Raw genomic sequence first — 27655 nt, 5'->3', positions numbered from 1 at the left:
CGGAGTTTAAAAAATACGACCGATGGACTGACGACGAGGTTTTATTAAGCTTATATGCGGACGGCGAAATCCAGCGGGAACTGGAAAGTCGCGCACAGTCCTACATCACTTGCCTAATCTTCACGGGACTTTAGACCGCGATGGAAACGCAGACAGCAACAGGTCTGGGGGGAAAAATGTTCCTGGGACAAATTGTTCTGGGTAATTTCGGTGGGAAAGCAGCTTTAGGGGCTGTTTACACGACACCATTTTCAACTAAAAATGGAAAACGACAACAGCGTTTTGGTGGCCAGAAAAGCAAACTTTTGAAAACGGGTTTCAAAGTGGAAGTTTTTGAAAACGCTACCGTTATCATCTCCACGTAAACTGCAAAAACACAAATTGGTGAAAACGGTGACGGTATGCACATGGTATTTGGTCTATTTACCTTATTTTTCAAACTAAAGGTAAGGTGTTTTTGTGAATGTGTGAGACTTCCGATTTATTAGCCCCTTAGGGAAATAACGAGAAGAATATCGAAGTGCAGTAAACTGTAAAAATAAGATGGATAGGCATTCACGAGAGGAGTGCTTTGTAAAAGAATGCGTATGCACAGTACTTGTCTGGCATGCGTAATACAGCGTTTTTAGTCATTTTTGCGGATCCGTGTGAACGGGGATGGTTCTGATAATGTTGTTCATCTGTACAATGAGAAAAAGTTTCTGTTTTTAGTACATCGCTGTTGTGTAAACGTACCCTCAGACACATTGTGGTCGACACCATGTCTGTTAAAGACCTTTTCAGCGACATTTTTTTGTAACTAATAATCAGTGCTGTTGTCAGGCAGAACATTTTAAGTAATGGCAATTTATGATAACATGATTGTTTTATTAATGACAACATTAGATTTTACAGTGCAGCAGTTTTTGGACAGCTGTTGTCTGTATCTTATGTGAATGTGATTTAGTCAGATGTTGTTGTAGTAATAAATCTGAATTTTAGTGACTCCTGTTTTGTTGCCTGACAAAAGATAAACAAAACTATGTAAATGAGAAAAGCTTTATTGGGAATTTGGCTTTAGAAGCAAACTGATGTATAGCTGACACTAGGAAGAACGCAAATATGATGCAATAATGTTATATGATTATTAGAACATGATGCCATTTAGCAACTTTTCAGACTTTCCATTGAGAGTATTTGGCAAATGTAGTCAACGCAAAGCAAATTAATTTAATGTTTTTGAGCATGAAGTCATATCTCTCACACAAGCTATGTAAGTTTATGATTGGACTCATAACCTTTGACATCAACAACAAAAAATATGAGAATATCACATTAACCCATCCCAGTTGCATCTCATTTACATTTAACATTGTTTTTCCCTGCTGTCTATGATCATCAGAACGGAACTGAGATCTTTTTTGGGTTGTGACCAACCACTGATCTAACAAATCCAACTGTCTGAGAGATGTTGTTTTGTTAAAGCTGAGCTTTCTGGAGAGGGTTTCATAAGAGATGTACAAAAGTACATAATAATTGTTTTAGGGTCAGGTCCACCAGAACTAAACTAAAACTAGATAAACTCACTAATCGTCTAGTTAGTCGATGGACGATCTTCTTGAGCCATTCCTATACTGACACTGCTTATGTTTGTATAACCAAGAATGGCTTTTGCTGTAGACGTCCATCAAATGTGTTTGGTGTTTCAGGATATCTCTGACAGATCAGACTGGTCTGCTTATAAAATTGATGAGAAACAAACAAGCATTACTGAAGCAATGTGCAGTTGATTTGTTTGTAGTCTGTGATTTTTATTTGTCTAGCTGTCTCTCTCCCTCATATAAACCCTGTTTGCTCGAGGGTCTACAGGTAAAGGATGCGTGTGAACGGACACTTTTCATGCCTGTTTGTTTGTTTATGAGTGTGTGTTTGTGCATTTATGGGCTTCTGCTCTCTTAAACTGAAATCTTGCCAACATTTAGATTGGAGACTCAGTGTTCAGTGACAGTCTGCTATCAACTGGATTTAGATGTTAAAAGTGAACCTCAAGGAACATAATAAAATAATAAGAAAAATTATGTTTTTGCTACAAACAAGAAAAATGATCTCCCAATGGAGAATAAACTTGTTTTCCCTTTGAACTAAGTTTTAGTTTTTTGTACCCCACTGAAAAATATTGATAATTTTTTTCAGAAAACAAGACTTAATATCTTAAGTAATCAACGTATCTTGATTTTTTTCACTCTACAAGCTGAAGTTTAATACCTAATGTTTGAGCTTTGATCACATCAGAGCACTAGTACTAGTGATGATTGGCTTAACAAGCAAATGTTCACACATTTTCCAGAAGTCACCCAGGTCTTGCGCCATCTCTGCTCTGGTTTGAATGTGTATAAGTGTTTCTAAATCAGGAAAACTCTAAAACGTAGATGTGTTCACTTCCCAGAAAGCTGGTTTATCTGCCTCCTGCAGCTGCAAAATAATTGTATACTCACTGTAACACATCTATCTATTAAGTTGTCAGACTCATTGGCTAAAATCTCTTGGACTTCACTTCAAGTCCAAAAGCCACTTCCCATGGGAATTGCCTCACCATCTGTAAGCGCAGTGAGTGATTTAGGGCAACATGGATGTGTGATAATTCTCAGAACAGAAGTGTTGAGTCACTGCATTTTGGCACTGCGTTCCTGCTGTTTTTGGCAACCGTTTGCGTGACTGGCGTTGGTTCACAATACCAAAGATGACTTCCAGGCTTGTCATATGACGCCTTAAAGTTCTCTTAGGATGTTCCTACTTATGAGTCCAGAAATTTTAGTTAACATTATATAACTCGCAATTCTGACTTTATATCTCTCAATTCTGACTTTATATCTCACATTTCTGACTTTATATCTCTCAATTCTGACTTTATATCTCACAATTCTGACTTTATATCTCACAATTCTGACTTTAAAACTCACAATTCTGACTTTATATCACACAATTCTGACTTTAAAACTCACAATTCTGACTTTATATCACACAATTCTGACTTTATATCTCACAATTCTGACTTTATATCTCACAATTCTGACTTTATAACTCACAATTCTGACTTTATATCTCTCAATTCTGACTTTATATCACACAATTCTGACTTTATATCTCTCAATTCTGACTTTATATCTCTCAATTCTGACTTTATATCACACAATTCTGACTTTATATCTCTCAATTCTGACTTTATATCTCTCAATTCTGACTTTATATCACACAATTCTGACTTTATATCTCTCAATTCTGACTTTATATCTCTCAATTCTGACTTTATATCTCACAACTCTGAGTTTAAAACTCACAATTCTGACTTTATAACTCACAATTCTGACTATATCTCACAATTCTGACTTTATAACTCACAATTCTGACTTTATATCTCACAATTCTGACTTTATATCTCTCAATTCAGACTTTATATCTCTCAATTCTGACTTTATATCACACAATTCTGACTTTATATCTCTCAATTCTGACTTTATATCTCACAATTCTGACTTTATAACTCACAATTCTGACTTTATATCTCACAATTCTGACTTTATATCTCTCAATTCAGACTTTATATCTCTCAATTCTGACTTTATATCTCACAATTCTGACTTTATATCACACAATTCTGACTTTATATCTCTCAATTCTGACTTTATATCTCACAATTCTGACTTTATAACTCACAATTCTGACTTTATATCACACAATTCAGACTTTATATCTCTCAATTCTGACTTTAAAACTCACAATTCTGACTTTATATCTCACAATTCTGACTTTATATCTCACAATTCTGACTTTATATCTCTCAATTCTGACTTTATATCACACAATTCTGACTTTATATCTCTCAATTCTGACTTTATATCACACAATTCTGACTTTATATCTCTCAATTCTGACTTTATATCACACAATTCTGACTTTATATCTCTCAATTCTGACTTTATATCTCTCAATTCTGACTTTATATCTCACAACTCTGACTTTAAAACTCACAATTCTGACTTTATATCTCTCAATTCTGACTTTATATCTCTCAATTCTGACTTTAAAACTCACAATTCTGACTTTATATCTCACAATTCTGACTTTATAACTCACAATTCTGACTTTATATCTCTCAATTCAGACTTTATATCTCTCAATTCTGACTTTATATCACACAATTCTGACTTTATATCTCTCAATTCTGACTTTATATCACACAATTCTGACTTTATATCTCTCAATTCTGACTTTATATCTCACAACTCTGACTTTAAAACTCACAATTCTGACTTTATAACTCACAATTCTGACTTTATAACTCACAATTCTGACTTTATATCTCTCAATTCAGACTTTATATCTCACAATTCTGACTTTATATCTCTCAATTCAGACTTTATATCTCTCAATTCTGACTTTATATCACACAATTCTGACTTTATATCTCTCAATTCTGACTTTATATCACACAATTCTGACTTTATATCTCACAATTCAGACTTTATATCTCTCAATTCTGACTTTATATCACACAATTCTGACTTTAAAACTCACAATTCTGACTTTATATCTCACAATTCTGACTTTATAACTCACAATTCAGACTTTATATCTCTCAATTCTGACTTTATATCACACAATTCTGACTTTAAAACTCACAATTCTGACTTTATATCTCACAATTCTGACTTTAAAACTCACAATTCTGACTTTATATCTCACAATTCTGACTTTATAACTCACAATTCTGACTTTATATCTCTCAATTCTGACTTTATATCTCTCAATTCTGACTTTATATCACACAATTCTGACTTTAAAACTCACAATTCTGACTTTATATCTCACAATTCTGACTTTATAACTCACAATTCTGACTTTATATCTCACAATTCTGACTTTATAACTCACAATTCTGACTTTATATCTCACAATTCTGACTTTATATCTCTCAATTCAGACTTTATATCTCACAATTCTGACTTTATATCTCTCAATTCAGACTTTATATCTCTCAATTCTGACTTTATATCACACAATTCTGACTTTATATCTCTCAATTCAGACTTTATATCTCTCAATTCTGACTTTATATCACACAATTCTGACTTTATATCTCTCAATTCTGACTTTATATCTCTCAATTCTGACTTTATATCTCTCAATTCTGACTTTAAAACTCACAATTCTGACTTTATATCTCACAATTCTGACTTTATAACTCACAATTCTGACTTTATATCTCTCAATTCTGACTTTATATCTCTCAATTCTGACTTTATATCTCACAATTCTGACTTTAAAACTCACAATTCTGACTTTATATCTCACAATTCTGACTTTATAACTCACAATTCTGACTTTATATCTCACAATTCTGACTTTATAACTCACAATTCAGACTTTATATCTCACAATTCTGACTTTAAAACTCACAATTCTGACTTTATATCTAACAATTCTGACTTTATATTGGGCAATTCTGACTATATATCTTGCAACTGTGAGTTTATATCTCTCAAAAAGTCAGAATTGTGAGATAAAAAGTCACAATTATCTTTTTTATTTTTTTATTTAGTGGCAGAAACAAGCTTCCATAACAACAAGATCCTCCATCGACCAATAAAAAGTTTTGGAAATTCAACTCATTGTATTCCTACTTGCTGTTCAAATGATTTGGCTCTTTTCACATCAACAAAACACATTTCAATCTTTCAAACTCTCCATTAGCTTTCTCTAGTGTACAATATAAGCACTGTAAAGTTTTATTTGAGCTTTAATAATGATTCTTGGCTCTGCAAGTGCAGTAAATAATCCATGTATACTTTACAAATTACTTGCATTTGCAATTATAATTTAAATACGATAGATTTATATAGTCTAGTGTTGTTGCTGGTTCTTATTAGTTGTGATTTCCACTTGCAAACAAGTGAGTGTGGAAGGGAAGACATGCTCTGTAATTGATGGTTTAAGATGCAGCCATCAGTACTTCTGTCCAAAACACAAAACAAATGTAAGCTTAATATCACTGCAAGTTTCACTCATGAAATATCACATTTAACCATTATTTACATCATGATAGTATTTATTGTACTGCCTTTAATGTCCACTGGTTTAAATAAAAAGTACTTTAATGCAATGTTTTCTTCTGTATTGCACATGCTCGATGGACAATCATATGGAAGCTTGTTTCTGCCATGGAATAAAAAAGGTAATTACGACTTTTTACCTTACAATTCTTACTTTTTTCCTCACTATTGCAAGTTTATATCTTGCGATTCTGAGCAAAAAAGTCATATATTGTTCTCAGATACTCGCAATTGCTAGAAAAAGCAATTCCACTGTGGAAACAAGCTTCTATACAATCACCAACAATAATGACAAATATAAACTGTCCAGCTATAAATGTCATGAATTTCTTTATTTTGAGTGAAATATGACGTTTTTCACGTGTGTGAGGTCAGCGGTGGTAAAAACAGGTGAAAACATCTGATGGCACAGACTGAACCCTCAGCAAATCCAGAGGCCACTGAAAGGGGGCACCCTGGAGAAAGGCCGTTTTTCAGTGGGGAGGTTTATCAAAAAGACATGTCCCGTGTGAGTGCGATTGCGTGTGTGGTTCGCAGTAAATCAGGGGCATGTACTGTGGCTACCCTGCATGGCCCATAACACCCTTGGCCCCCCTCCAGAGCGCTGCGGTGTCATGACAGGAAGCGAGAGAGGAAAGCAGCGTGTGTCTGCTATGAATTAACCAGTGTAAATGTAAGACTCCCTCTGAGACTCCCCTCGCGCATGTGGGCCGCAAAGCAGCTTTGCACGTTCACGCATGTGGTTACGCTGTGAGGAGAAAGGATGCTTTTGGACGCCATCACCTCTGCTACGGAAAAGTAAATTAGCAAATACATTTAGACGTCTAATTTACATGCTCTACAAACTGTGTTTTATTAATATATGGGTGTTTTTGTAACCATATCTGGCAAAGGATGACTGTTTTGGAGCAACCTAGTAAGCATGAATGGAAATATTTCATGTAATGAAATACACAGTGTTATAGTCAACAGTGCATTTTATTTACAATGATAAGAAGCATTTTTAGTCATACTTCCGAATCATTTTTCAGCATTTTGATAAAAGTTACAGGTTTATGTAGAACTTCTACAGAATATACACACACATATTGAGTTTTTTGCAGGTAGAAAAAATACTTGAACGTTTTCAATGTTCAAAAGTGTTTTCAAAGGAAGCACATAGTATAGCTAATAATTTTTTGTGCACTTCTGGACAAACATCGTCTTAAAGAAGTATAAAACCCTGATGATACCATTTTTCCTTTTGTTCCTTTTGCTTTTCAAAACATTCAGTCATACTATTATCTACACTTTTATCTTTAAGTATATAGGATAATCTAAAGTTCCATATTGCTTTTAGAACATTTTAAATATGAAGTACATACCTGACTCTGCAAAGTGTATTATATCAGAGACAGTTGAAAGCACACACACTAATTTATGCTCCATTAAATACACTTCCTCTGAGTTTGGCAGAGATTTTATAGTCAAATGGCCTCAGTGTTAAACCATAAGAGCAGTTTAAACTCAAGTCCTGTGATGGGTCTTTCTCGAAAGTCAGTTGATGGAGCAACATGGCAGTGATGAGGAAAACCTCGACTTTTGCAATCTGATCTCCAATGCATCTTCTCTTCCCAATGGAGAAGATCATCACGCCGTTGGTCAGGTCTTTATCCAGAGCGCCGGTCTCGTCCAGGAATCTCGACGGGTTGAAGATGTGAGGATCGTGCCACTTTTGAGGGTCGTGGTTGACGGACCACTGGTTGATGAACACCACGGTGTCTTTGGGGATGTGGAGACCTTCGATGGTGACGTCTGCGGTGGTGGAGTGCGGTATGGTGACGGGGACGAAGCTGGCGAAGCGCATGGTTTCGTAGATGAAGGCGTCCAGGTATGCAAGGTTGCTCCTGTCTTCTATTGATGGGAGTCTGTCACGACCCACTACTTTATCAATCTGCTCTTGAAGTTTGGTTTGAATCGATGGGTGTTTGACCAGTAGAAGCAGCATCCAGTTCAAGGCAGTAGAAACCGTGTCCAGACCTGCTCCGAGGAGATCAGACACCGTACCTTCGGTATGAGCTTCAGTCAAGCCCGTTTCCGTGTCTGCATGATCAATCACACTAATAAAGGCGTCGCTCATGTCTCTGGTGACCTCAGGATCGTAGCTTTGCCTGTGCTCCACCACTTTACCTTTCACAAACGCAAAGAAGTCATTATTGAGAGCTTTGAAGCTCTGAAAAACACTCCTGACTGGGTTGGGGAAAGACTGCAACCAAGGCATGACGTCCACCAAACTTCCAGCTCCTACGGTTTCTCCAAACTTGCTGACATTGCCCAAGAGAGTCCTGAACTCTAGGTCGTCGTGTCCGTAGCGTTTCCCAAAGCAAAGAGCGCAGATGATATTAGCAGCCGCAACCGTCAGTTCGTGAGATGGATTGAAGTATTGGTCGTTTAAACTCAACCTCAGAAACGTTTCAATCATTTCCTCTGCCTCAGCCGCGATGTGCTTCTCGAAGGACTTCTTCGTTTGGCTGTCTGCAGAAGAGAAGGCACGAATGGTGGATTGAGCGATCTTCCGGTGCATTTTCCATTGCTTGCTGTAGCTGGTGAACGTCATGCTTGTCCCGCCGGAAACCGACTGGAAAGACACAAAGTTTGGTCTGCCGGCAAACTCGGTGCTGTGTTGAAGCAATGCCTTCCGTATGGCCGCGTCTCCATTCAGAACCACTATGTCACTGCTGCCCAGTCTAATTTGGTAGACGTTTCCGTACCTCTTTGCCAACTTGGCGAAGGTGATGTGGGGCATTTGGCCGAGCTGCATGGCGTTGCCCACAAGTGGCCAAGCAAAGGGCCCTGGAAGCCTCTTTTTCAGAGCGAGGTTCCTGACCCAAAAACAAGCCTCGAGACAGCAGAGGAAGATAAAGGATGCAATGAGGGCCGGTTGGATTTGTCCGCTCCATTCCTTGAGGATTCCACTGCCCTTCATTCCGAACTCTGCGTCTGACAGCGCCATGATATTCTCAAGCTCTAAAGCTTGTTGGGTTTTTTTTTGTATAAACTGTGACTATATTAGTAACTCTCCATCTTAAATGACGAGTAAAAGATGGTGGTAAATCACAGAGGAATTTGAGAACCTCAACGCCCTGCTGTTTTCTGCCCTCCTCGCCTGTGGGGTTACAGGAAGACAGGTCAGGGTTTGCGGAGCTGCAACATGTCCAGAGATGACCAAATTAGAAGAATGCAGATTTCAGGCTTGACACTGTGTTATATATATATCTCTAGAGTAGGAGGAGTTTGGGCCACAGGTTCATTTTCTTTCCCCCGACTCTCTCAGACTCTCCACCCATTACGGCCGGAGTGCAACGCCTGGACACACACATAGGATTCCCAGCATCTACAGATGTATAACACTTCTGACAGTGTTCATAACATATACTGGACATTAGATAACGAAATATCAAAGGACATTTTTGCAGTACATGTGAAGTTTGAACTGATAAAACAATACAGATTGTTTCAAAACAGGAAAATATATGTGAATGTTGTAAAATTGATCAATTTTCATAAGCTATAAAGCAGCTCTGCTGAAGATAATGGTGTCATTATTCAGTGTTGCAAAGTTCATCAGTTCAGCTATAAGACAATATTGTCATTAATCAGTCAGTATTGTATTTGTTTGTCATTAATGGATGATGTTGATAGTTACCTATGTGAACTTGAGGAGAACTGACTTCATACATCCACTAAATATCACCAAAACACCATTTCAAACACACTGAGACTTTAAACATGATGAGGAAAAGTGAACATTAGTGAAGAGAAAAGATCCTGCAGTGTTTGAGATCCGCAGATACAGACGCTTGCTTTAATATTTTGTTATCTAAATGCAGTTTGGGGGACTATATCTGTTTGTGTTTGTTGACAGAGTAAAAGAATAGCATATAGTCATGCCAATTGGATGTCAAACTTTGTTTAATGATGGCTGTTGCTTTCTATATATTTTTTATTTGTCTTGCTGTAAAGTGCTGAAATGTCTGATTAGGATGAAAAAAAACCATAAGCCAAAGAAATGCTGTCATTATCTTTTTTTTTTTTTACAGAATACATTGTCTAACATCGTAAATGAGCTCTGTAAGTTTGCTTTAATTGGTGGTATTTCGTTTTGTTTGGAATCCACAATGCGATGCCAACTGAATACTAGTGAAATCGAGTCACTTGAGGAATTCAGTCTGTAACTCATGAAAGATTTGAGGGTTTTTTAATGCTTCAGACAAAGAACAGATACAAACAATGGAGTTAAATATGGACCGTAGCAGAGTGTATTTATCATGAGCTGTAGTTAGAGTAATGACTGTTATATAAATTTAATAAGATAATTTGACTTTAAAGATGTGGTTTTACAGAAATATCTCAGAAACTGAATGCAAACAGAAATATTGGCCAATAAGGATATGTAGTGAAGTGAAGACAGATGCAGACTGTTCATATAATAAAACTGTCATTGATTTGGTTTGACGTGTGTGATTTATTATTATTATTTTTTTTACTTGCATGTTTGTTTTTATGTATGAATGTGTGTGCATGTGTTAAAATATGAATCATTTTGAGCATCATAACAAAAAGAGGCTGAATGCATCTTCACAGGTTGTAAAACAGCACTTTATTTATTCCACTTATAGCTTATTTTCCAATAGTAAAAAGAAAACAATACCTGGACATTCGGAAAAAAAAAAAAGGCTTTCTAGTTTTTCTTCAAAAAGCTGCATTCCTGAATACATGCACTTCAGTTACAGAGCTTGCAAAACATTCAGTGTAAACATTTACCATAATGTAATACACAATTGATATAGGAATATCTGATTTGTGTTCGATTGTGAGGATCTGTGCATGTGAGAGAACCTTCGAAATGACATAATGAGGAAGTTCATCCAGCGTGAGACTGAAGTCTTTGAGACTCAACAAGAGAGCCTTTTTAAGAATCTCAATGAATAAATTGCTACGCATTTTATAGAGAATATAATTTATAGAACCAGTATAATGGGTATAAATAAATGCCTAATACTTAAAATACCTGAAGTACATCATCACATCGTTATACAGTTTTATGCAAGCATAATTAAATGCACTGCGATGCCAAATCTGAGTCACGTTCTTACAGCCCTCCAACAGCTGCAGTTAATGACTCAATACTAACAATTGCATAATATTACATAATAATTGATGTGTCTACAGTGACAGTGGCTTGGCATTTGACCACGTCATATTGTAATCTGCAAAACATTATTTTGAAGCATAGATGATTTATATTTTACATTTGAAGAATTACCTGACAACATTTTCTATGGATGTGATTGAATCATTTCAAACATATAAACTGTGTAAATATTCATTAAATATTAAATATACAATTATTAGACAGCATTCAGTGCAGCTTTACTAATACTCATTGTTATGTGGAATACATTTGCAGTATGTTCAGTCTTTGCTGGCCTTTAGTCGCAAGAACAAGCTGGGTCTTTTTACTCATGCCGGCGATACCAAGCCAAAAAGTTTTCCTCTGAGCTTCGCCGAGACTGTGTAATGGAGCGGCTTCAGTGTTAAACCGTATGAGCAGTCCATGGAGAGATCCTGAGAAGGGTTGCTCTCAAACGAGCACTGGTGCAACAAGATGGCAGAGAACAGAAAAACCTCCACCTTGGCGATTTGCGCACCAATGCATCTCCTCTTACCTGTCGAGAAGATCATCACGCCGTTGGTCAGGTCTTTATCCAGAGCGCCGGTCTCGTCCAGGAATCTCGACGGGTTGAAGACGTGAGGATCTTGCCACTTTTGAGGGTCGTGGTTGACGGACCACTGGTTGATGAACACCACGGTGTCTTTGGGGATGTGGAGACCTTCGATGGTGACGTCTGCGGTGGTGGAGTGCGGTATGGTGACGGGGACGAAGCTGGTGAAGCGCATGGTTTCGTAGATGAAGGCGTCCAGGTATGCAAGGTTGCTCCTGTCTTCGATTGATGGGAGTCTGTCACGACCCACTACTTTATCAATCTGCTCTTGAAGTCTGGTTTGAATCGATGGGTGTTTGACTAAAAGCAGAAGTATCCATTGCATCACTGTTGACATTGTGTCCTGTCCCGCACCAATTAGATCAGTGACCGTAGCCTCAACGAAGTCTTTCGTCAGCATGCTCTCTTTCCCATGCTCGATCACGCCAATGATGGCGTCGCTCATGTCACGGGTGACGTCGGGGTCGTACGTGTCTCTATGCTGGACCACTTTGTCCTTCACATAAGCAAAGAACTCCTCATTAATGGTCTTGAAGTTTTGATAGACGCTCCTCACAGGATTCGGAAACGACTGCAGCCAAGGCATGACGTCCACCAGGCTCCCGGCGCCGACGGTTTCTCCGAACTTATCCACTCTTTTCAGGAGAGTCCTGAACTCGGGGTCATCGTGGCCGTAGCGTTTCCCAAAGCAGAGCGCGCAGATGACATTTGCGGCGGCGACGGTGAATTCTTGCGAAGGATTGAAGTGGCGTCCATCAGCGCTGAGCCTCAGAAACTTCTGGACTAGATCCATTGCTTCGCCGATTACATGTTGTTCAAATGTTTGTTTGGTTTGACTGTTCGCCATTGAGAAAGCTCTTAGAGTGGACTGGGCGATTTTTCGATGCATCCTCCACTGTTTGCTGTAATTGTTGAACGTTAGGCTCCGACCGCCGGAAATCATCTGAAAAGACACAAAATTTGGCCTGCCGGCAAACTCAGTGCTGTGTTGAATGAGCGCCTTCCGTATGGCCGCATCTCCGTTCAGGACCACAATGTCGTTGCGGCCGAGTCGGATCTGGTAGACGTTTCCGTACTTCTTTGCCAGCTTTGAGAAGGTGATGTGCGGCATTTGGCCGAGCTGCATGGCGTTGCCCACCAAAGGCCAGGCGAACGGGCCTGGAAGCCTTTTCTTGAACGTGAGATTTCTGACCCACAGACAGGCCTCAAGGAAGAAGAGGATGATGAAGGATGCGATCAGAGCCGGCTGAACCTGTCCGCTCCATTCCTTCATGATGCTGCTGCTCTTGAGTCCAAACTCGGCTTCAGTCAGAGCCATTCTTCTGATCAACTGTTATTCTTCTTATTTTTCCTGCTCAAATGATGCTCATGTTCAATGCTGCATTCAGAGAAAATGATAAGCATCCATTTAAAAGAATAAAATAATCTCTTTCCCCCCCTTTCTGCAGGCAAAAATCTAAATGTTGTCAATTAAATCTAGTTTTACACGCTTGCTTTACTTTTCCAGGTGAAGCTCTCTGTGTTTTCTGCGCTGGTTGGTGGGATCCATGTCTTTTATATATGTTTGCAGCACAGGGGGCCGGACCCGAGGATAGTCTCACTCCTCCCATTGTGGAAGCCGCGGAGACTCCGTCAGAAGATCTGAACGTCTGGCTGCAGCCGGAGATCCAAGTGTGTTCACCGGGAAACATCTGAGCGTGCTTTGAAAATAGCGTAGATCATCTTTGCTTCGTTTGCACGCGCTCTCTCTGGGGTATTTCTGACAATCATTGCGGAGATGCAGAGAACTTCACCGTGCAAAACTCTTTACGGTTTGTTCCAATCGCCTTATTGTAGTTATCAGTTCCACTTGCATTTAAACGTTGCATTTGACGCGCGCGCTTGTGTTTTAATTCGTCGTGCACTGAAGTGTTAAAATAGCTGTAATCGTTATTTCTGCTCTGGTTTGCACAGGATTACGAAAATGTTATTTTAAGCTCGATGCTGTCACCGACGGCATCCCAGACTTCAAACTTCTGTCTTGGGGAATGTTTCATAATAAATAGGTGCTCTGTTTTGCAGAACCATTTTACATAAACCCTAAAAATGGAAAAGTATGCATGCATGAGTTATGCAACACGACTAGACATTGAAATTCCAGGTTATCCCTGTGGTGTGTGTGAATGTGTGTCCCTTTCTATTATATATGTCTTTCGGTCCGTTATAGCATAAATGAGTATGAATTTCAGTAATGGAGTTGTGCATGATAAATATATATGGACAATTTAATGTACAGATTGTAAATAAATGGGTAACAGTTTATTTAAAGCCTTACATATATATATATATATATATATATATATATATACATACAGGTGCTGGTCATATAATTAGAATATCATCAAAAAGTTCATTTTTTTATTATAAATTATTTTTAAAAATGAAACTTTCATATATTCTAGATTCCCTACATGTAAAGTAAAACATTTCAAAAGTTTTTTTTTTTTAAATTTTGATGATTAGAGCGTACAGCTCATGAAAGTCCAAAATCCAGTATTTCAAAATATTAGAATATTTCCTAAGATCAATCAAAAAATGGATTTGCAAAACAGAAAAGTTAAAGTTCTTTAAAGTATGTTCTTTTGTGCACTCAATACTTGGTCAGCAGCACATATTACAGCAAATGACTTGCTCCTAGCACAAATTACTGCATCAGTGAAGTGTGGCATGGAAGTGATCAGCCTGTGGCACTGCTGAGGCACTATTGAGCCTTCAGATCATCTGTATATTGTTGGATCGACTGTTTCTCATCTTTCTCTTGAAAATATCCCATAGATTCAGGTCAGGCATATTGGCTGGCCAATAAAGCACAGTAATATCATGGTCAGCAAACCACTTGGAAGTGGTTTTTGCACTGTGGGCAGGTGCTAAAGTCCTGCTGGAAAAGGAAATCAGCATCTCCATAAAGCTTGTCAGCAGATGGAAGCATAAAGTGCTTCAAAATCTCCTGGAAGATGGCTGCATTGACTTTGCACTTGATAAAACACAATGGACCAACACCAGCAGACGTCACGGCCCCCCCAAATCATTATTAACTTCAGAAACTTCACACTAGACTTCAAGCAGCTTGGATTCTGTGCCTCTCCAGTCTTCCTTCAGACTCTGGGACCATGATTTCAACATGAAATGCAAAATTTACTTTTATCTGAAAAGAGGACTTTCGACCACTGTTCACTGTCCAGTTCTTTTTCTCCTTAGCCCAGGTAAGATGCTTCTGACGTTGTCTCTGGTTCAGAAGTGGCTTGGTAGTCCTTTTCCTGAAGATGTCTGAGTGTGGTGACTCTTGATGCGCTGACTCCGGCTTCATTCTACTCATTGTGAAGCTCTCCCAAGTGTTTGAATCGGCTTTACTTGACAGTATTCTCAAGCTTGCGGTCATCCCTGTTGCTTGTGCACCTTTGCCTACCCAATTTCTTCCTTCCAGTCAACTTTGCATTTAATATGCTTTGATACATCACTCTGTAAACAGCCACCCCATTCAGTAATGACCTTCTGTGACTTACTCTCTTTGTGGAGGGTGTCAATGATTGTCTCCTGGACCATTGCCAAGTCAGCAGTCTTCCCCATTAGTGTGGTTTCAAAGAACAAAAGATACCCGGAATTTATACTGTAGGGATGGTCATTTAATGAAACTCAAATGTAAATATTCTAATATTTTGAGATACTGGATTTTGGACTTTCATTAGCTGTACGCTCTAATCAACAAATTAAAAAAAAAAAAACTTTTGAAATGTTTTACTTTACATGTAGGGAATCTAGAATATATGAAAGTTTCATTTTTTAAAATAATTTACAATAAAAAAATGAACTTTTTCACGATATTCTAATTATATGACCAGCACCTGTATATATATATATATATATATATATATATATATATATATATATATATGTATATATGAAATGCATTATAAAAGTACTTTTAATGCACCTTATAATGCATTGTATGATCTCATGAATAATTGTAAACACCGTTATATTAATTATCTATCCATTAAACACACCTTTAGAAAGTATAATGCATTAAAACACATGACAAACAATTCATTTCAGATTTAACAAAAAATTTGCAAATATTATGTAATGCATTTTAACTTCGGTTACAGTTATTTGCATTATGAATACTTTTATAATGCATTACAAATAAAGGCTTTAAGCAAAAAAAATGTATTGAACATATTGATCCCATGATGCACAATCACACACAAAGTTATATTAAATCATCCTTGCAGCATAATTCATTATGCCATAAGTACAAACAAATGATTTTTAGTACAAATGTCAACATTGTACGACAGAAGGATATAGAAATAAAGATTATAAATGGTCTTTAAGAGCATAATTTGACGTTGTGTTCACATGTCGGCGGTGCATCATGTTCTGGGGTCTCTCTCTGATCTCATCGAAGAGCACGCCAGGGTCTCTTTCGGCTATTTTCCTCTTACAATTTCAGGATAAATTTTCACATGTGTTTTGGGGTATGCAGTCATTGAGAGATTGCTTAATTGCAAGCATGCCTTTAAAACGTGCGCTAAAGCAGATCCACCTACAGAATACATCATTACAGACACTTTATTCAGTGAGAAAGGACATAAAATTGAATATCCTGATATGTCATGACAGGCAAATGAAGAAGCTGAAAGACGCTGCATGTGCTTTTGCTTTTCATTTGCTGTTTTCTCTTTGTACATCATAGCAGGTTTAAATGGAAGTTTAATGGAAAATGGGATTTTATATTCTCTCATGGTCCTGCACATGTATTTGCAGTTCCAGTGAGTGATATTTCATCAAAGAGTATGACTTTCTCAGCAATCGAGAACTGAATGTTCTTGATGTAAAACGTTTCTCTTCCGAGAGCCAAGCAGGAGATAAATGTTCCTTGTTTCCTCACCGGGAGGAGTTTATTTTTGCAGGGATCTAATGAGTCTAATTGCAGCGCTGCAGAGTTTCTAGTGTCAGAGAGACAGTAGCGTTGATTTCTCGCTGATAGTACACTTTCCTTGATGCAAACCACCTCTAAAATGAGATGTGCCTTTCCAGAGAAGAGAGGAAGGAGAAGCTGCCAAATACAATCAGTTCCAATCCGCTTGGATTTAAGGAGCCCACTGTTTCTGCTCCCTAGGAGAGAATAAACATCTTCACAGAAACAAGATTAGATTTCATTCTGCGCTGTCCAGGGAAAACTAGCGAGAGTTATTTGCACATTTATATATTGTGTATGGCGTGATATTAGTTATTGTTCTGTGTGTGTGTAAGCATATATAATTAAATAAAATATTTCTATATCCTTTTAACACTTTACTTGAAGCCTTTGTATATAATGCATTTAATAATTCACCTTATAATGCGTTGTATGATATCATGAATATTTATAACCACAGTTGCATACATCATAATATTCATTGTTACACCTTTAGAAAGTATAATGCATTAAAACATGTGACAAACAATTGATTTCAGATGTAATCTGGAAATATTTTAATGCATTTTAACTTTGGTTACAATTACTTATAAAAAGATATAATTTACGTTGTAATGCATTATATCTTTATTTTTATAAAATACCTAAAAATATAAAGACTTCAAGTAAAGTCGTACACATTATCATCATTATCATCTTTTTAAAAGTTAAGGTTTTGATTGATTTTGTAATACTGTATTTGCAACGTAAATAACAGCAACAAAAGCTTTTAAGTAATATTTTAATTAAATATAGTGCAATCTTTTATATTATGACTTCAAAAATCATGGATTGATGTAACAATATTGTGAAATTAGTTTGTTAATATGTAAGCAGTACATATATAATTTTTTTTAATACATCAATATCTTCTGAAATCAAAAAAGTGAAAATTGTTCTCATAGATTATACAAATGACATTTTAATATATGCTTTTTAAAAGGTCAAGATTTTGATTGATTGTAATTGATTTATATTATAACATCAAAAATCAAGTATTGGTATAGCAATATTGTGATATTAGTTCATATTAATATTGTGTTATGTAAGCATTATACTGTATATATACATATATATCTCTTAAATCCAAAAAAGTTTTATTTTAATATATTGACAAGATTTTGATTTTGATTTTAATTGACGTAATATTTGCAATGTAAACCACAGCAACCAAAGCTTTTTAAGTATTTTTTAAAAGTTTTTATACTCTGAACCTTTATATTATAACATCAAAAATCACGGATTGCTGTAACAAGTATTGAATTACTTAGTAAATGTTATTTTCATGACTCAGATATCACTTTTCCAGTGTTTCTAGCACTGCCAAAATCACAACCCGCCTTTCCTTACAGGAGAATCCCGTGATTCACATATGGTCTCTCACATCAGCGTCCGCACTAATAAGAGCCAGCTTTGCGGTGGAGCGTGTGTGTGTTGCGTGAGGCTGTCGTGTTTGCCTGCGATTACTCTCTTTAACCTGGCTGTGAAAGGCTGGCCGTGACCCCGTGGGGTCGGGAAGGTCAAGGACTTGGCAGCCGCGAGCGTGTGGATGAGGGTCTCACGGTGGACGGGGGCCGATCTTGGTCTGGAGCTAATCACTGTTTACTAGAATCACTTCCACTTTTCAGCGAGCTACTGTCACGCACGGCCTCGGGAGGGAGGAGGGAAGCCCGGGGGTCTGACGGCCCGTGTGGGATTCAGGGAAAAGGGATGGGCTGAAATGAACTGCAGGAACGTGAATGCAGATTAAACACCAGCAGTGATCCAGAACTGAGAATGACTGCAGTGCCAGAAACGACTGACACACAGTGAGAGGAAATGAACTGCACTGTAACACACTCGCGCTCGCTGCAGGACACTAACTAATGCTTTATGAGCGTGACTCACCCGTGCCATCTTGACCATGTTAGCGGTCGGTGGAGTCTATTAACACCTGTGACATGAAGCTGATTCAGTTTAGTTGACTATTTTTGTGCACAAAAGAATTTGAATGATTTAAACTATAGATTTTCAAGGGTTTTTTACATGGAGAAGTGCCAATCATGATTCTAGGGTGTTGCTGTGCAGGTACTAAGGTGTTCTGAGAGTTTTTATCACAATGCTATGCTGTTGCTAGGGAGTTACTACAGTAGGATGTTGCTAAGGTAATCTGGGTGGCTTGTATTTAATTACAGTATGTAGATTATAAAAGCATATGTTATTATAGCTTTATAAAAATAAATTGAATGATTTAAACTATAGATTTTTGTGGGGGTTTTTTTGCAGAAAATGTGACAAATACCAACCATGATTTTAGGGTGTTGCTATGCAGTTTCTAATTTGTAAGTCTTTTTATCATATTGCTATGCTGTTGTTAGGGAGTTACCACACTAGGTTGTTGCTGTAAACTATATTGTAAATGGAGAAATGCCAACCATAATTCTAGGGTGTTGCTATGCAGTTGCTAAGGTGTTCAGAGTGTTTTTAGCACATTGCTATGCTGTTGCTAGGGCGTTACCACAGTAGGTTGTTGCTGTAAACTATATTTTAAATGGAGAAATGCCAATCATGATTCTAGGGTGTTGCTATGTAGTTGCTAATGTGTTATGAGTGTTTTTAGCAGGGTGCTATGCTGTTGCTAGGGAGTTACCACCATAGGTTGTTGCTATAAATTATATTTTAAATGGAGAAATGCCAACCATGATTCTAGGGTGTTGCTATGCAGTTGTTATGGTGTTATGAGTGTTTTTAGCATGTTGCTATGCTGTTGCTAGGGAGTTACCACCATAGGTTGTTGCTATAAACGATATTTTAAATGGAGAAATGCCAACCATGATTCTAGGGTGTTGCTATGCAGTTGCTAAGGTGTTCTGAGTGTTTTTAGCACGTTGTTATGATGTTGTTAGGGAGTTACCATAGTAGGTCGTTACTAAGGTAAACTGGGTGGTTGTATTTATATTATGGAGATTTATCAATTTTACGATAGTTTGATTTAAACTATAGATTTTCATGTTTTTTGAAGAAAATGTGAATGGAGAAATACCAACCAGTGTTTTGTGTGGTTGCCAGGGCGTTGCTATGCAGTTACTAAGGTGTTCTTTGTTATGTTGCTAGGGAGTTCCTACAGTAAATTGTTGCTAAGGTAATCTGGGTGGCTTTATAAATTTTGTTTAAGCATGCAACTGGGGCAAGTGACAATTTGTTCACTCTGAATATGCATAAAATGCAGAAATCTGCTGTCATGCGCTATATTTTTATTTTTATTAAATAAATAGCATCAGAAAAATATCCAAAGAATCCAAAACTCCGGCTATCTTTAACTAAATCCAGTAAGTTCATTGAATTATTGCAGTTGCCCGAGGAAACGCGAGCGCATGAACGTCTCACTGACCAAACGCAGCGGTTTGTTTGTGCTTTCGCCAGGTACATCAAACCACAACCCTCCTCATACTCTGACCCCGGCTTGACTTTGGGTCTAAGACCCCATCAGCCAATCGGACATGAGAAGCTTGTGTTTGCTCCAATCAGAACGGACCGTGTGGGCGTTAGTGATTTGATGTGGCCTGACATCTAAGTAAGATCAGTTACTATAATATGATATTGTCAATGATGAGCGGTTTGAGCATTTCCCATGTGCTAATAATGTGAGTTGGCAGACGAGCGCTGATGGAAACTGTAGAGTTATCAGACACACCTGGACAGATGATTTCATCTCAACATATGCAGCATTGCGTATTTTAATGTCTTTTTGATCAAATAAATGCAGCCTTCGTGAGCAGAAGAGACTTCTTTCAAAAACTGTGTGTGTGTGTGTGTGTGTGTGTGTGTGTGTGTGTGTGTGTGTGAGTAGCATTACAGTAATAAGCATATTTAATTGGGCAGGAAAATATATGATTGTCATAACAATCTTAAAGACCAAAACAGTCAGAGTATGTGTATGAAAGTATGAGTATGTTCATTTATAGTGTGTATTTAAACACAAACTAAATGCTAAGATTGGCCACTATTTTTCTTGCTATGTCTTCAAATATAAAATTTAGCCAGAACTGAGTTATCTGAAATATTTGCCCTGCACATTAGAAAACATTCCCTCCCTTTTTGTCTTGGCATGAAGAGCAGTTTGTTCTTCTGCAGAAGTTTTGAGGCACGTTGTTATTTTTAAGGTTGTAGGGCCTGTACAAACTTAGGAAGGCCAAAATATCTGCTGAATTATCTGTATCTATATTTCCATATCAGGAGTAGACGGAGCATTTCATACTAAACTTTAGTCTTTCAGCACATTTTGCTTTATTTTGCTTTATTATCACCAGCAGCACACACAATGAAATCTTTGAAATCTCTGCTGTAGAGCGATAATCGCCTGTGCATTCTCCTCCGTCTCTCTGTAGGTGTGTGCTGATGTCTTCTGCAGAGTTTTTTCGCGTGCGAGGATGAGTTTGCGTGCCACACCGGCCTAGCGTGCGCAGATCCCGGTCACCGGCCCCTACCTCCCCTGGGAGGAGGAGGAGATTAAAATGAGACGGAGAAGGAAAAAAATACGGCGAGAAATGGCTTCCAGATGACCCCGATTTGAGTTGGTTAGCTCATTTGTAGCTGGCAGACGGACTTTGACAGGAACAATTACAGCAGCCTGAAGCTCCGCAGCAGAAGCACTTCTCCAGGTTAATGAAGGATTACTCACACATACATGCTCTTTATTTCACTACTGCCACATTAAGAATTAAGTAAACTTCATTTTGACCTTGTATTGTGGGCTTAAGTAATACAACTTTTTTAACATTTTTGTAAGGTTTAAATGAATTGATAAATGGTTTTATATTACAAAAACTCAACTGTTTAAAACTCAAAATGGGTGGTTTATTACTTTTGACTTTAAAAACAAGTTTATATAAGAATTATTAAGTAAACTTCATCTTGACTTGTTTTGAATTTTGTTGACTGTTATAAAAACATTAGTTGCTGTAAGAATTAAGTAAGCTTCGATTTGACCTGTATTGTGGGATTAAGTAATAACATTCTTTTTAAACATTTTAAAGTGTTTAAATTCATTTTTACATCGAAGCCCATTTCTGCCACATGCCCTGGTAAGTCATAATAATGACAGAAAAAGTTAAAATAATGACAAAAACTCAAAACAATGACTTGTCAAAATTATGACTTAAAAAGTTGAAATTGACAAAAAGTCAAAATTATGACTTAAAAAGTCGAAAATTATGTTAAAATGAAAATAATCTAAATTATGACATACAAAGTCAAAATTATGACTTAAAAAGTTGACTTAAAAGTTTGAAATTATGATGTCAAAATTGACAAAAAAGTCAAAACTATGACAAGTCGAAATTAACAAAAGTCAGAATTATGAAATACTGAGTCGAAATTATGACAGTAAGTGAAAATAATGTCCTAAAAAGTACAAATTATGACTTAAAAAGTCGAAACTGACAAAAAATCTAAATTATGACAGGCATACTAAGTAAAACTTATGACATACTGAGTTGAAATTATGACAAAAAGCAAAACTGATTTAAAAAGTCAAATTTGTGACAAAAAGTCAAAATTGACTTTTTATGACTCAAAATGTCAAAATTACGACAAAAAGTAAAAATTGACAAAAAAGTTGAAATTGTGACTTAAAAAAATAAAAAAAGTCAATGTTATGAAATAAAAAGTCAAAATTATTACATACAAAATCAAAATGATGACTTAAAAGTCATAATCAAGTTGAAACAATGACGTCAAAAAAGTGACTTTTTATGTCATAATTTTGACATTGCAACTCATAATTATGACTTTTTACTTTTTATGTCATAGTTATGACTTACAAAAGCATTATTGTTTTCTTATGTGTCAGAAATGGGCTTCCATAAATGGTTTTATACTACAAAACAGTTTAAAACTCAGAATAGGCAGTTTATTACTCTTACGACTATGATTATTATTATAAAAATAAGTTACCATTAGAATTAAGTGAACTTCAGTTTGACCTGTATTGTGATCTTAAGTAATAAAATTTGAAAGGTTTTTAAATGAACTGATGAATGGTTTTATACTACAAAAACAGTGTTTAAAACTCATAATGGGCAGTTTATTACTTTTACGACTGTTATTATAATAAAAATCATTGCCATCAAGTTACTCTTCACATTGTGTAGTCATGTGTAGTTTTATTTGAGCCTTTAACTGCTCTTTGTCTTTAGGATGCTGAAAATGAGAGCAGGTCAGCTGCTGGTCATGATGGTTTGGCTGGTTATCATGGGTAGTTTGCCTCTGCTGTTATATTCTGTAACTGCACCATTATGCATTTAGCATTACCATTAATTACCATTAAGCATTTTTCACAAGTAGCCATGTATTCTGATGAAAAAATTATTTGCAAGCAACATAAATTTTTTAAAAAATACTTAGATGCTGTTTATGTTTTGAAGACTGTAGAAATCTCGTGCGAGCAGGTTTTTCTCTCTTTGTCAGGTTATGTTACTGCACTGATAGCAGTCGCAGCGGGACGAGTGTGTGGCGCAGCTGGGACAGTAAATGCGGGTGGTCTTTGTGGTGGTGTAGTCGTGTTTGTCCTTAATGCTGAATATCACGCTGACAAACCACAGTCATTTACATGCAATCGTGTAAATGGAGAAGTGCAATTAGAGTCAAAGACTGCTTCAAAAGCGTTCTACGCTACTCCACTGTCTTTCTCGAGGGATCATGGGAAGAGATCTACTCTCTGTTCTCACTTTAGTCTGGGAGAAGATTGTGTGGTAAGTGGCTGCTCAACCTCAGTGGATTCCAAGCCGCGCGTTTCGCCTGTTCTGAATCTTGTTTAGAGGCTATAAATCTGGTGCTTATGTGCGACATCCAGTGACATGATGTGGCGGGACAGTAACAGCTCGTAAGGATCCTCGTTATCAGTTACACATTTTCTCAGCTCCGCATTCCAGACGCTCTGGAGGGAAAATCGCAGTGGAAAGCCAGAGTTGGTCTTAATCTTTCAGCACTCTATAAAACAAGATCTATGGAAGCTCATTTCAGACACACGAGAAAAAATATCATGCTTTGGTAAATCATAATAATTATGACATACTAAGTCATATTTATGAGATAAAAAGTAAAAAAATACGACAATATGATAAAAGTCAAAATTGTCAAAAAGTTATTATGACATAGTCATAATTTTGACTTTTATCTCATAATTTAATTTACTGTCATAATTTCGCTTTTAATTTCATAAATCCAACTTTTTATCATAATTATGACATAAAAAGTCATAATTTTTAATATGTCCTAATTTTGACTTTTTACATGTAAGTCATAATGACGACGATAAAAAACGATGACGTTTTTTATGTCATAATTATCATAATTTCAACTTCATCATATAAATATCTTAGTATATCATATTTTTTACTTTTCTTCTCAATTATGACTTAGTATGTCATAATTTCGACTTTTCATCTCATAAATCTTAATATATCATAATTTTGACATCTCATAAATAAGATTTGTCTTTATTTCAACTTTGTTTCATAAATATGACTTAGTATGTCATAATTTCAGCTTTATCTCATATGACTTAATGTCATAATTGATTTCATCTCATATCTTAATATGCTATAATTTCGACTTTTTATCTCATAATTATGACTTAGTATGTCATAATTTCGACTTTTCATCTCAGAAATATTTTAGTATGTCATAATTTTTTACTTTTTATCTCATAAATATGGCGTCATAATTTTGGATTTATCTCATAAATATCATAGTATGTCATAATTTCGACTTTCATCTCAGAAATATCTTAGTATGACATAATTTTGACTTTTATCTTATAAATATGACATCACAATTTTGACTTTTCATCTCAGAAATATCTTGTCATAATTTTTTACTTTTTATCTCATAAATATGACGTCATAATTTCAGATTTATCTCATAAATATGACGTCATAATTTCAGATTTATCTCATAAATATGACGTCATAATTTCGGATTTATCTCATAAATATGACGTCATAATTTAGACTTTATCTCATAATTACGACTTAGTATGTAATAATGTCGATTTTTCATCTCAGAAATGTCTTAGTATATCATAATTTTGACTTTTTATCTCAATTGCCTTGCTGTTATAATATTGACTTTTTATCTCATAAATATTTAATGTCATAATTTTGACATCTCATAAATATCTTAGTACGTAATAATTTCTACTTTTTGTCTCATAATTATGTATTAGTATGTCATAATTTCAACTTTTCACCTCATAAATATCTTACTATGTCATAATTTCAACTTTTCGACTAGTGTCTTGCCTTAAAATCAGTAGTAATAAATTACAGAGACGCACTGTATTTTTTTAAAACTAGAATGATTGTGTAACAAAAAAATTCTTTAAAATCGCTCTAGAAGAAGAAAAAGTTCCTCCAGTTAAAGGATGATGCATTGAAGCAGCTCTCAGTCTGAACCCGGGCCATCAGAATCAAGTCCTCAATCACTTTCCCCACACACGTCTCCCGAGCATCTCCGGCTCCAGCTCTGATTTCCACAAACACTGTGTTGGTTTTGATTCCTGTCTAGTTAGTAGGGTTCCCTTCCTTTGTCTCGTCGAGCTGCTAGTCATTCCTGAGGGAGCGCCTGATCCAGCCGTTATTACACTGCATTAAAATGACTCTCTGGGACACTTCACTTAATGAACCATTTCCTCCTGCTGAAATGATTCTCCAGCATTGCCCAACATGTGGTTAAGACAGCATGTCACCATCGGGACGCTGCTTCTTCTGTTTATAAGCTCACTGGAGTCATTTCAGATTCAATTTACAATCGCTTTCAGATGTCATTCATTATTTGCTGAATCCACTGTTTCGTCTAGCAGTTCTGGAGATCTATAAGGCACCCTTGATTGGAAATGTTTTGGTCTGGTGAAGAGATTCAGCTCTTATGACTCTTGCAGAGACTCACTAAATGAGATGAACAGCAGCACTCGATTCACTCGTTTTCTTTCCAAGAAAGTGTCAGTGAAGAATATGTGTTTTCTTTGTAAATAAATTCAACATCCATCATTTTGGGAGAAAACTTTGTGATGTTCCTCATTTGTCACTTTTGATAAAAGCATCTTTTAAATGAATAAATCTAAATGTAAATATCTATAACAGATCATTGTTTTCTAGACACCTGACTGGTTTGAAGAGCAAACCAACATTATTACTTCTCGGACTTACTATGTTTCCATCCCCCTTTTTTTATGCACATTTTGGGATATTGCATAAAAAAACACTGGATGGAATCGTCAACATGCGCATAAAACGCATATGCGTTTAATTGAGGCAGATAAATTTGTTTATACAATAAGAAGGCATGCGCATAAACTACAATGGAAACACATTTACTGAATAAATCCCTCAAAACCACACGTGACTGCCTCAGCAGAGGCTGTGATTGGATAACTGGACTAACCAGCGGACCAATCACATCGCAGCATCTCAAATGTTGGTTTGGTGGTTCTGAGTCAAAGTCTATCATCAGAATGATTTGGTTTAATTCCCTCCAGAAGCGTCTCACACGATTGTGTTCCCAAACACCAGCATCCGAACGCAAGATCACATGACAGCGTTTATTGTGTTTCGTCTGACGCTCGGAGACCAACTCATTTATGATGGAGGGAGAAAGAGCCCGACTGAAGCAACTTACATTTTTATTGCTGATATTTTGCTCCAGTTTCCCAGGAAGTGATGATTTTGTGCTCTTGAATACATGGGATGGAAACACTGCTTTATTTACAAATGTTGTATGCCAAATTCCAAGTTAAATTTGCAACTTTGGATGGAAACACAGCTACTGTCATATGCTATGAACCAACATAATCTCATGGCAGTTCATCACTATTTTATGTTTTGGCGAATTACAATAAATTCATGAAATTGAATTCATATGTTTTCGCACAATCTGTTTATACCCCAATGTAGATTGTTTAAGAGTGGACCTTTATGTTTACTTTTTTTTTTTTTTTTTTAAATCATACGACGACACTCGGACGAATTCATACGATTTGTCTAAACCCCAGTGACGACTAGGTTTAGGGGTAGGTCATTCGTACGAATTCATACGAATTAGCCACCTCGTAAAATACGTACGAATTGTCGTGAGATTGGGTTGGATTTGATTTTCATTTTGATTTAACACAATTGAATTGGGTTTCTCGTTCATGTTAAATTGACTTAAAAACTGTCATTCTTTGGCTTAACTCAAAGTTTTCATTTTGAAATAATGGCTGTGTCTGAAATTGCATACTTCCCTACTATATAGTAGGTGAAAAACAGTATGACAAAAGAAAACACAGTACTCATAAAACAGTAGGCGAAAAGTACCCATGAGATTCTGAAGTGTGCATATGATCAACTATCCCATGAGGTCACGGGAGAGGATTTGTGAATGGCAGTGAAGCGACACTGGTAGGTCACGTGATAATGACCACATGGCCGATGTAGTCAGTCCGGATTACATTCATACTATTTAGAACATACATTTTTTTAGCACTTGCTAAATTACTCATTCAAAATACCCACTCGAGAGAGTATGTCATTTCGGACACAGCCAATGTTTCAGTCAAGTAGCTTGATCAAAAATGTATTTATTTGTTTGTTCGTTTTCTCACATGAACATGAATTGTCTATTTTGTGATGTGTTAAGCATTCAATATGCATCAAAAACGAATAAAAATTTGTTAAAAAATAAATAAAATAATACAAATATACTCATAAATGTGAATATATATTCACACACACTGTAAAAAATGGCAACCTTTAAAAAAAAAAAAAAAAAAAAAAAAAAAAAAA

General features: G+C 36.5%; 2 protein-coding genes across 2 annotated transcripts; both read right to left on the bottom strand.

Moving 5' to 3' along the window:
• Positions 1-7048: 7048 nt before the first annotated feature.
• Positions 7049-9322, bottom strand: LOC127498529 (cytochrome P450 1B1-like). The gene has a single exon (XM_051867955.1). The coding sequence runs from the start codon at positions 9079-9081 to the stop codon at positions 7507-7509; it is 1575 nt and encodes a 524-aa protein (XP_051723915.1). The 5' UTR covers positions 9082-9322; the 3' UTR covers positions 7049-7506.
• Positions 9323-10705: 1383 nt separating this feature from the next.
• Positions 10706-13412, bottom strand: LOC127498528 (cytochrome P450 1B1). Its single transcript, XM_051867954.1, has one exon. It carries the CDS (start codon positions 13170-13172, stop codon positions 11592-11594), a length of 1581 nt encoding a protein of 526 aa, XP_051723914.1. The 5' UTR covers positions 13173-13412; the 3' UTR covers positions 10706-11591.
• Between the last annotated feature and the right edge of the window lie 14243 nt (positions 13413-27655).

This window comes from Ctenopharyngodon idella, chromosome 17 (genome assembly GCF_019924925.1).
Source record: "Ctenopharyngodon idella isolate HZGC_01 chromosome 17, HZGC01, whole genome shotgun sequence".
Classification (NCBI taxonomy): domain Eukaryota; kingdom Metazoa; phylum Chordata; class Actinopteri; order Cypriniformes; family Xenocyprididae; genus Ctenopharyngodon; species Ctenopharyngodon idella.
This window is presented reverse-complemented; position numbering and strand designations above follow the sequence as displayed.